Source organism: Camellia sinensis, chromosome 11 (assembly GCF_055761805.1).
Source record: "Camellia sinensis isolate YWXY chromosome 11, ASM5576180v1, whole genome shotgun sequence".
NCBI classification, from domain to species: Eukaryota; Viridiplantae; Streptophyta; class Magnoliopsida; order Ericales; family Theaceae; genus Camellia; species Camellia sinensis.
This window is the reverse complement of record NC_138971.1, coordinates 150,750,001-150,761,539: the sequence shown is the minus strand read 5'-3', so window position 1 is coordinate 150,761,539 and position 11,539 is coordinate 150,750,001. Positions and strand designations below refer to the sequence as shown.

The 11,539-nt window shown below is 38.0% G+C and overlaps 1 protein-coding gene and 1 long non-coding RNA gene across 5 annotated transcripts in view; one reads left to right on the top strand and one right to left on the bottom strand.

The window, feature by feature from the left end:
• Positions 1 to 1,895: 1,895 nt before the first annotated feature.
• LOC145803292 (uncharacterized) lies at positions 1,896 to 3,116 on the bottom strand. Its single transcript, XR_014345404.1, has 3 exons — positions 2,691 to 3,116; positions 2,402 to 2,476; positions 1,896 to 2,276 (listed from the first exon to the last, which is right to left on the bottom strand). It is a non-coding gene; the product is annotated as an uncharacterized LOC145803292 (long non-coding RNA).
• Positions 3,117 to 5,945: 2,829 nt separating this feature from the next.
• Positions 5,946 to 11,539, top strand: part of LOC114270288 (lysine-specific demethylase JMJ13) — a 13,410-nt gene continuing 7,816 nt past the window's right edge. For all 4 annotated transcript variants that reach the window (XM_082895884.1, XM_082895885.1, XM_028211737.2 and 1 more), the window contains exons 1-2: positions 5,946 to 6,567; positions 10,510 to 10,888. In XM_082895884.1, coding sequence (XP_082752010.1) covers positions 6,565 to 6,567; positions 10,510 to 10,888 — 382 coding nt within the window. In that variant the 5' untranslated portion in view covers positions 5,946 to 6,564. The remainder of the gene's footprint in view (positions 6,568 to 10,509; positions 10,889 to 11,539) is intronic.

Genomic DNA, 11,539 nt, shown 5'->3' with positions numbered 1-11,539 from the left:
GGCTATGACTGCAATCTTTCATGACATGATCCATCATGAGATGAAAGATTATGTTGATGATCTAGTGGTGAAATCCAAGAAAGAAGAAGACCATCTCCGAGACCTTGAGAAGGTATTCAAGAGGTGCCAGAAATTCAAAATGAGGATGAATCCTCTCAAATGTGCTTTCGGGGTGACGGCCGGGAAGTTCCTCGGGTTTCTTGTACATAGGCATGGTATCGAGGCAGATGAAGACAAGGTCAAGTCTATCAAAGCAATGCCTCCCCCACATTCTCAGAAGGAGTTAAAGAAGTTCCTCGGGAAGGTGTCTTATATTCGGAGGTTTATCCCAGCACTGGCAGAGATCTCTGCACCTTTCGGCTCTTTATTAAAAGGAGATGCCAAGTTCGAGTGGAACCAGGAGCACCAAAAGGCCTTCGAGAGAATCAAGGCAGCCTTGACCTCGCCTCAGACCATGATAGCCCCGCAGCCCGGGGTGCCTCTAATGTTGTACTTAACTTCAACCCCCAAGTCCGTAGGGGCATTATTGGTCCAAGATGTAGATGGAGCAGAACGTCCGGTGTATTACATCAGCCAGAAGATTCGAGGAGCAGAAGTCCAATATACTCCGATAGAGAGACATTGCTTAGCTTGGGTATTTACCGCCCAAAAGCTCAGACATTACTTCTTAGCACATCAGATTCGGATCCGGAGGGACTCAAAGCTGATAGTGAAGCAAGTTTCAGGACAATTCGTCTTAAAGGAACCTGCCTTGGCCACATATCGAACAGCAATCCAAAGGCTTCTTGACAAATTTCAGAAGGTCGAAATAGAGCATGTGCCTCGCTCCGACAACAAGTTTTCAGATGCCCTCTCAACATTAGGGGCAAGAGTTGACATTCCAGAGGAAGAGGCAACAATTGTTATCAAGAAGAGAACGGAACCTTCAATAATACCCGAAGACAAAGACCTTCCGGAGGACTGGAGAGGAGAAGTCCTCGAACAACTCAGAAGCAAAGTTAGAAAACTGACTATGGCCAAGCTTGCCCAATTCACAATTATTCAAGGTGAACTTTACTTCCGAGGAGGTACCGGATTCCTAGCCCGGTGTGTTGGCCAACAAGAAGCGAGCTTCCGACTACAACAGATCCATGAAAAGTCTTGCGGAGATGTGGATATCAGTCTGTACAGAAAGATCCAAAGACATGGCTATGATGGTGCATGATGGCCACAACCCGAGCAGCTGGTGAAAGTTTTCCAAATGATCTTGCAACTCTAGGGGCAAATTTCAACATTCCGTGGAAGAAGTCTATCTATGACATTTACAGTTTGCATTTACTACATTGTCCAAGAAGTTCTATCTTTCTTATGTTATGAAGAAATTTATTTCCTCTATATTATGTATCTCCATTAGAAGTTATTTTCTCTACATTGTATATCTTCATTGTGTTATGTTGCTTGAAACAGTTTTCAATTTTTTACTGCCCCTCGAAGAAGAAAGGGGAATAGTAGACTCGGTTACCAACCTGAAGAGACCTTTCTTGACGTAGTAGAAGTATAATCCCACTCAGACCTCCGAAGAGCAGCTATTGCTTCCATCAATGTAAGCTTTGAGGATCTTTCTTGCTAAAGTAGAGTGTGTTCTCCGCCTCAGACTTTCGAAGAACAGATCTCGCTTCCGCCAGTGCGAGCTTTGAGGAATAGCCTTTGCTTCCATTAGCTGCCGAAGTAGAAGTGTGCATCCACTCGGACTTCCGAGAGACAGCCTTGTTTCTGCTCGGACTTCTGAGGGAGAGCCTTTCGAGGGACAACTCTTGCTCTTATTAGTGCGGGTCCGAAGAACAGCCCTTGATTTCATCAATACGAGCTCCGAGGATCTTTCTTTTCAAAGTAGAGTGGACTCTTACTCGAACTCTCGAGGGATAGCCTTTGCTTCCATTAGCTGCCGAAGTAGAAGTGCACATCCACTCGGACTTCCGAGAGACAGCCTTGTTTCTGCTCGGACTTCTGAGGGAGAGCCTTCCGAGGGACAGCCTCGTTTCTGCTCGGACTTCTGGGGGACAGCCTTGTTTTCACTCGAACTTCTGAGAGACAATCTTTACTACTGTTGGTGCAAGCTTGGTAGACTCGGTTATCTTCCAGAGGAATCTTTCTTGCCAAAGTAGGGTGTGTGCTACCTTCGGACTCCCGAGGGACAATCTTGCTTTTGTTCGGACCTCCAAGGAACAGCCCTTGCTCTCATTAGTGCGGGTTCCAAGGGCCCCGAGGTCGTGGATTTCAATCAAGAATTCATTTGCCTGAAATAGCAAAGCCCACAAATGAGACAAACAATATCAATTTCAGATCATGATTCAGGCATTATCAGAATGGGACAACATCAACAAATAATAATTATCTATTTAAGCTACAACAATTTTATTACTCTGAGCAAGTTCATGAAAATGCAACAATCAAGTTTTTGTCTCTCCGGGCTGGTTCCTCTCAAGCCGACGTAAAACTACAATGGTCACACAAAATTTTGGCATCAACATTTTATTTCCTCAAGTGTCCACAAGATCAACACATAACAATATATGGTCTTATGCTTTGTTACATCAGTTTATTCTTCCAAGCGAAACATTCACCGAATTTGGATATCGGAAATTCATTCATCAAGTATATAAAGCTCAATATCGGGTTTTACTATTCTTGGAGCCGAATTTCATACTCACAAATTTGGGACTGTTAGAGGGGTGAAATCCGAAGCCGATGTTGGAAATTCAAGTTGAAATCAGAAAGGTTTTATAGACTACAATCAACAGGACTGAGCTAGGCTTGGCAAGACCACACACGTTGCATTGAGTGGGCGAACGTGCGTGGTCGGCGTCAGACAAGTTGAAGCCGGAAGCAACGCTGATACCATAGAAGAGTCAGCAACCACACACGTTGCGTTGAGAGGGCGAACGTGTGTGGTTTGCATTGGACCGTCGAAGCCGGAGAAAGAGTTTCAGCAAAGAGAGGCCGATGGTAGGCTGGTTTGGTCTTGGCGCAAGGCATCAAGCATGACATCATTCCTATCACATCTCTACCCTGGACATCAATATTTCAATGCAAGCATCAAATATTCTATTTATGTTAGATTTGTCAACATGAGTTCAAGATTTAGCAACAAGAGTTCAACAGTAACTATTCCAATATTCATGAGGATGACGATGAATAAATTCACATGAGACAACCGGTGAATGCTCAATATTTTTCAATAGTTCTATTTGTATCAAAATTATCAAGCCACGGGCTCAAGTTATAAATATCAGGAGGTGTGCAATGTCATGGTGTGTTTTTATCTTGCAAAATCAACAGTGAAATTCAACAGCCCAGTTTTGAAGACTTATCTATATCCAGTCCATCAATAAAAGTGCCAAATCTCAAGTAAGGGTTTCAAGATGTACATAATCAGAGCCAGTTAAAGAGATCCGAAGTGATAAAGAAGAATGAAGTTTCTCAAATGAAGACCAAAGCTCGTCAAAATGAAGAGCTGGCTTGGGTCCAAGAACAACCAGGACAGGTCCGCAACGACACGATGGAGGGCAGAGACGCAGCAGTGACGACGGCGTCGAGTGATGACAGTGCTTGGAGTAGAGGAGCAAGGCAAAGCCGCGGTGCGAACAAGGCACGCGCGAGCTGACAGCGCTCCGTTGAGTAAATCAGCAGCGCAAGACGCGAGCAGCATGTATAGGGTCAACACAAGCAAGGCCACGACGGATATGGCTGAGTCACTGCGTCCCTAGGCTGTGGCTGACAGCGGCAGCAGACGGTGTGCAAGTGACGGGGTAGCTGGGCAGACCGACGCCGCGTTGAAAGGGCGACGTGGTCGGCGTTGGCCAGATCACAGTTGAAGACAGTGGGTCAGCAGCAGAGTTGCAGCAGTCGGCAGTGAGCAAACCCGAGGCAGAGCTGCTTGAAGAAGAAGAAGGAAAGCTGCTTGAAGAAGAATAAAATAGCTGCGTCCCTCTGTGTAGAGAAACAGAGCGCCGCTGTGTAACAAAGAAGAAAATAGAGGCTACATTGATTAGGTTTTGTCCTCATCCTTAAATAAGAAAAAGATGTGACCCTGATAGGTTACTCAAATGACCTAAGGATATATATATACAAATAATGGGCCTTATCCTTCTAAAATAAAAAATGATGGTCGGTGTGCTTTATTTTTTTGCTTGGAATGAAATATATATATATATATATATATTGAGATGTAAAAAAAAAAAAAAAAAAAAATATATAGTACAAAAAAATAAATTTCTTGCTTGTCAATTTTTTCTGTAAATTGAAGTGCGTCATCAACTTTATCCATAGGCACTGTCGTGACAAAATGTTTTTTTTTTTTTTTTGGGGAACGTGATGCGAAACAGGGTCGAAGAAATGACAGTATGCATGTCTGAGAAATTTACAATTTCTCATACACGCAAGGGGCAAATGTAAGAGGGGCTAATTTGAGCCCACTAAATTATTTAGGCCCAATAGCCCAAGATTAGTGGGCTCGAATTTATCACAAGTCCAAGAATCAGTGGGCCCAGATTTATCGCCATCAAACGGATTGAATCGCTCTAAGCCTCGAAAGGGTTCGGATCCATGAACCTAGAGACTTACTCAGGCCCGGACTCGAAAGGGTATTAAGCAAGCCTAGAGATCCGAGGCACTCGGACTCGAAAGGATTCGGATCCACGAATCTAGAGATTCGAAGTACTTGGCTTCGAACGGATTCAGACGCAATCTAGAAGTCGCTCCGTTAATGAGTCCCAGAACACTTGCGGGCTCGGAGCTTTCCGGGATCTACGCACCAGAACCATGGGCGTAATGGAGTTCGAACAAAGGACCCGATCCCGAGGACGGTGAGTGGAGACAAATTCACTCTTCGGTTAAACTAGCCTATACCCGGGTCGAGGTGGCACGATCCCGGGGGGTCCATGAGACTCGGCAATATTTTGCGGCAGGACGTCCTCTGGGACTACCCCTGACCCTTTGGGATGATTGGGGATCATTAGTTAGGTGTGGCTAAGAAGAAGGGTTCGCCGAGAGAGTGATCTCCTCTTCGGGGTTTTCTCATCCTCGGAGAAGTCACCTCCTCGGAGAGGTCACCTCCTCGGACAAGGTGGTTAGAGAGAATATCCCCCATGTGCCTTGCACATGGGCTCCATCCTACATCATGAGGTGCCTATAAATAGCACCCACCCATAGCTTTACAAGGGATGGATTTTGGAGATTTTTTAACTCTTGGGAAAGAACTAATTTCCCTTCTCCATTATCAACCTTGAGAGTGAAAGTGGGAGATCAATGGGAGAGCCTTGCCATTATTCTATTCTCTAGCCATTTTGCCTTCTTCTTCACCCAATCTCTTATCTCCATCATCTCCTTTGTTGTTGTGTTCCTAAGTTGAGATTATTGAAGAATCTAAGCCTCTCATCATATTCTAGAGAATTCGAAGTTGTTCTTCAAGGATCTTTGAAGATCTTCGAATTTTCCAACTCCTTTCTTGAACCCACTCCTACACCATTTATATTGATAGTTTCGGTAGTTACTATATCAAGACTAAAAAGCGTATGAAATTAATCAATACTGATAGTATACGCTTTCTCTCATCCATTAGCACATGGGTGATGAAAGTGCATCCAATTATTTACTATCAGAGGCACTGGACGAAAAACTCACAATTTCACTTTTTTGCTAGTCTTTCATTACAATTTCTTCGTCTATTACTCTTTTTTTTAATTTTCTTTTTATAATTAAAATATTATGATTCTAAGTTTTTAAAAGGAGATGCATAATAGAGAAGAAAAAATAAAAAAGAAAGAAAAAATAGAAATTGAAGTATATTAGGCGTAAAGAAATAATTAAATATATTTAATTTTTATCTTTAAAAATAATTTTACATATGAATAAAATTAAAAAAAAAGATATAAAAAGATAAGTATATTGCGCAAGTATAATTTTCCAGAAACGAAACGCGCTTTTAGGGCGGCAAGGCGTTTGGTTGAACCAACCTAACAACCACCACTTTCATTCACACTTTCCTAGGCTTTACTTAAACATTTACTAAACTACTCCTATCAATTTACAATCGAATTAATTAATTAATTTCTAAAAACAAATAAAAAAATTACAAAAAATAGTTTTTGCTGCTATAAAACTATAAATTATCTTCTGTTTCTTCTTTTTTGGGTTTCTCAAGCCATTCTTTCTCTTCCCTGTCTCTCTCTAAAAACCTTTTCTCTCTCTCCTCTCGCATACATCACTCCCTTCGCCGCCGGTGACCGCTCGTTCGCCGGCGAACGAATTCCGAGAAATCATTGTCTCCGTCTTTGTCATTGATTCGTTTTGGTTTTGTGTTGAGCCGAGTTGGTGACTTGGTTGGTGGAATCGGTCCGATCCTCGAGTTTCGCAGTGGTTCGTGAGAATGTGGTGAGCGTGGAGGCTTGTTTGGGATCGTTCATGGCCGACACTTTGCCCTAGGGTTTGGTTCTCGGCGGTTGGATACGGTTGGTGCTGTTTGCGCTTTTTTTTTTTTTTTGGTTCAAGAAGACGGAGACATCCAGAGAAAGACTTCGGAATGAAATGGTAAGTGATTCAGTTCACTGTTGATGCATTATCTTCGTTTCGAGCGTTTGGATTCTGAACATTGTTTCTGATTTTGTCGCTGATTTTTTTATTTCCTCAATGCTCTCTCTCTCTCTCTCTATATATATATATGGATTTGTATTTGTATAGATATCTGTACTTTAATATGATTTTGAGTATTTTTCACGGTTGAACTTGATGATTTCATCAATGCATTTAACAGATTTTGGATTTGAGAAATTTTTTCTGATCTTTGAATGGGATTTTTTTTTTTTTTTGGGGAAATTACTTTTCAGTGGATGTTTAGAAAAATAATCACAAGTGGTAAATTTTATAAATATTAATAATTAAAATCATGAATTTTTCATGAATATGTAATAATTTTATAGAAATATCACTGAAAAGTAATTTCCCCCTTTTTTTTTTTTGGGGGGGGGGGGGGGGGTTTGGGTGGGGGTGGGAGTAAGTCTTAGTTTTTAATTTCGTTGGAGATTTTTTTTTCCTTCAGATTTTAATTTTTTGGTTCTAATTTTTGTTGTTATAGATTTAAATATAAATATATTTGGTAGGAACCAAGGAAAGTATGGAACTGCTTGCATCTTCAAGTAAACAGAGCCAGTGGGTTCAATCCAGGCCTATCTACTGTCTGGTCATCCTTTTATTTTTATATTTTATTTTTTGGGTTTTTGGGCAAGGGTGTGATTTTGGATTTGGGTATCGGCAGTGGATTGACCCTCATTTATCACGTTGATTTTTCCATTAAAATTCAATTTGGTTTTAATTGTCTGTAATAACCTCAGCTGCCCTTCACCTTTAGAAAGAAAAAAAGAAAAAGAAAATTAAATAAAAGAGAAAACATACTGTCAGCTTTCAATATAAATGTGTGTGGTAGATCAAAATTTTTGACTTTCTTGACAATATGTGTGCAATTTGGATCCATTTTCCTAGAGCTATACTGAAGCACTGATATGTAAGAAGTTGAAGTGGTCAATTGGAAAACTCCAGTTTTATCTAGAAAACACAGATAATAGTTTCTGACTCTAACTTAATGGTTAATTCATTGTGTAACCATGCCCATGTGTACTCAGTTTTTTGGTAGACATCATTTGAAGCTGTTATTTTTTTCTATCTCTGGTCTGCTATAAAGGAAAATCCATTAAATGGGTTTAAGTTTGCTAGTTAATTAGTTTACAGGCATCGTATGCTTCATTTGGTAGGAAAGACTGAGGAAGGAAAAGGGGGTAGGTAAAGAGAAATTTCCTTTGTTTGGTAGGAGGGAAAGGTGGAGAGGGGTGCAATAAATCCAATCTTCTTATAAAAATTGGAATAAGTTAAAAAAAGGGACCAAATACACTGTAATGTGGCGGGGAAAATAGGAAGGATTGGTATGTTTGGTTTGGTTTTGAGAGAGGAGTTTCTAAAAATTGTTTTGGGGAGAGAGTTTAGAAATTTTTTTAGTTTGTTTGGTTGTGTATTTTGAAAGTAGTTTTAGAGTTTGGGAGTTTGGAATGATTTGATATTTTGTTATAATTGAGTAGATGTGTGTGAGAGAAAAAGTGATTGAGAAGAAGAGAGGAGAGAGAAAAAGTGATTGATTGATAGGTAAGAGAGAGAGTGATTTTGGAAATTGTTTTGAAAAATTTACAAACCAAACAAATTTTTTAGAAATTTTTTCCCAAAATCACTCTACAAATTCAAACTAAACATATGTAAGTTTTTTGAAAATTGAATTTTTTGTTTTTCATGTTTTTTTGTTTTTAGTGAATATTTTTAAAATTTTAAGTATTTTTTCTACTTTTCTATATGCATCTTACTTAGATGTGTCTAAAAAGTAAAATATTTGTGAAAAAATATTTTAAAAAATTAATAAATACACAAAAATATGAACAATGTATTGAATTTTCGTATTTGTTTTGTATTTTTGGTATTTAGTAAATTTTTTAAGGATTTTTTCCACAAAAATTATACTTTTTAAGTGTATTTATGTTAGGTGTGTCTAAAAATTTTAAAAAATTACTTAAAATATTAAAAAAATTTAGTAAAAACAAAAAAATACGAAAAACCAGAAAGTAAGGTTGCGTTTGGTAGAGCTTTAGAATTATGATTTGAGAATAGAGTTGTATTTTGAATTTGTGAGTTTTGGAATTATGATTTGAGTGTGAAAAATTTGTTTGGTTATGAATTTTAGAAAGAGTTTGAATTGAGTGATGTGACATATAATATTGAAAAGTGAGTGTTTTGAAAAATATTTTAAAAAGTGGGTGTGAAATTATTTTTCTAAAACTATAACCAAACAACACACTCAAACTAATGGGTAGAATTAAATTTCAAAAGCTCTACCAAATAGCTTAAAATTTTCTGAAAAGTGTTTTTAGAAAACTCAAACCAAGCAAAGTGAATATGGAACTTTGTGTTGTGGGTTTTATGTTTTGTCATATAAACTCTTTGAAACCAACATATATGTGGCATGTTAACTTTTTTGTCAATAATGTTAAGAGTAACTATATATAGTGGTTTCTTTGTACTTCGTCCTTGTTGCATAACCAAGCAATGATAAGTGGCACCCTTTGGCAAGTCTTCTAGAAGGATACCAAATTATCTCAAAACGGGATGCCTCTATCAAGTCTTCTAGAAGGATATCAAGTTATTCATTGCATTATAACAAACATGTTGGGCTAGATGTATTTAAATCTATAATGCCTCAATTTGGCTATGGTATATGAATTAATTTATACTAATATAATATGTAGTATGATATTCATTAAGAGTAATTAAATTAAATTCTGTCTTTACGTGTTATAAAATTTATTAAAAATAAATGGAAGCTTTAAAAACAATGACTTGGGCGTTAAACAGTGCATATCAATTAGTTTACTGGATTTGCTAGCAGAAAGAAAAAAAATTTTGTTGCTATGTTGATTGTTCACTACTAGATATTGACAGCCTCCTGATATGATTGCACTGTGATTGGGTCATTGCTCCGACTCTGATTCTGTGACTAGGCAGACTTTAGGTAGAAAATCAGTCTCTCTCTCCCTTTTTCTTTTTCCCCAGGGGGGTGGGTGTCTTTAGTGATTTTGTTAGAAGCTTACTAGAAAGAACAAAAAAAATTGACAAATAATTGAATAAATTTACTAAAGACAAAAAAAACACAAACAAAAGCTTGCATAAAAGCCATGGACAAGCTAATTGAATTCCGTTTCTTTTCCTTGTCCATGGAAATTGCGTTATGATTAATAATAAGTCAAGCTGCAATCAGTGACATGTTGAGCAAACTTTGGTTATTCCCAAGTGTCTATGCATATCTTGTACAATGTTAAGTGCTTGGGTATATAAAGGAGGCCACCTATCTGGTGAATTTTGGCATATTTTTTGTTGTCATCTTGTTGCCACTTGCAACTGAATTTATTGCTGAAACAATGTTGACAACAGTGCTAGAACAGCCACAGCTGTTGGGGAAAAAAAAAAGAAAGAGGAATATGTCTGATGCAAATGATTGCAAAAATGTATATTTTTCTTGTAAAATCAAATTTCTCACTTGTTTGTTGGTGATTTAAAATATATTGTTGTTGAAGTCTATGAATCAATCTGAAGTCTCTGATGGGGATTTCTTCTCAAGTTTTCTGTATGAAACTATTGGGAGCATTTTGATCTATTCTTCTAATTCTGTCATTCCCTACAGTCCAATGACTTCATCGCTGGCTTTTTAATTGTAATGCTACCTTCATATGGTATCTGTTTGGCTTTAGTATGATGAAGTGTTGCTGCAGTCGCATAGCATAGTGAAGCTGCTTTGATCCATTTCTTCCGATCAATATTGAGTTGATATGTTTTTTGGAAGTTATTAAATTAGGCATGCTGAAATAAATTTTATACGGTCGTATCTCTTTCAAATCTAATTTTCTGATCTGAGTTTTTTTTTTTAATGTTTATTTTTGTCAGGTGGAAGGTAGGGTTTGTATGTCTCGAGAGGCCAAATTAGAATTTCTGAAGCGTAAAAGGCTTCAGCGTATTAAACGTGAGAATTTGACCAACACTGTATGTGTCACTAACATGATGACTAGAAGTGGAGGAGATGCTTTAAGAGCTTCGGCATCATGTGGTGTGAGATTACATGGTAATGCGGATACATTTTCTCAATCTGGAGGTGCTACAGATGGGAAGGATGCCTTTTCAAAGCGCAAGGTTGCTAAGTTTGACTTAAATGATCTTGAATGGACTGAAAAAATTCCCGAGTGTCCTGTTTACTGTCCAAGTAAAGAGGAGTTTGAAGATCCTTTGGTTTATCTGCAAAAGATAGCTCCAGAAGCTTCCAGATATGGTAATGTCCCTTTAAATCTTTTATGCATGTGATTGATTCATGCTTCCAAAATTATTTTTCTCTTTAGCATTTTGAACTTGCTGGAGTCAAAGTGACACTGTCCTGTGCTGTGTTAACATTTAATTGATTGCACTCATCATCGTCTGTGTTTGGTTACAATTTAAGAGTTTTCATTTTCTGAAAAATGTGGAAATGTAAAAATATGTTTTTTGTTTTTCATTTTAGAAAATTTGTTTTCAGAAAATGTTCATTTTAGAAAATATGTTTTCCTTTTCAGAGCTTGAGTTAGGTTAAATAAATGAACTCTTGGAATGGAAACCAAAATACAATTTCCTTAGCCCTTTAGGAGATTGAGTATAGTCTCAAGTTCGCTGTTAAAAGTTCTGAAAAATAGAAGGGCTCATGTTTGGAAATTGGAAGTGTCTGACACATGTCGGGATTCGAGAAGTGCTCGATGAGTGATGGTGTCCAATAGGACACGCCACCTACTTAGAAGGGATTATGCTTCTTGGGTGGTTGGGATCAACTATCAATTCATCAGTCTAACTTCCAGTTTTGAGTAACTATTTTCTTTTTTCTTTATATTTGTTCCCCCTTCATCACATTATTATTATTAATAATTTATGTATGAATTTGATGTTATTATTTTGT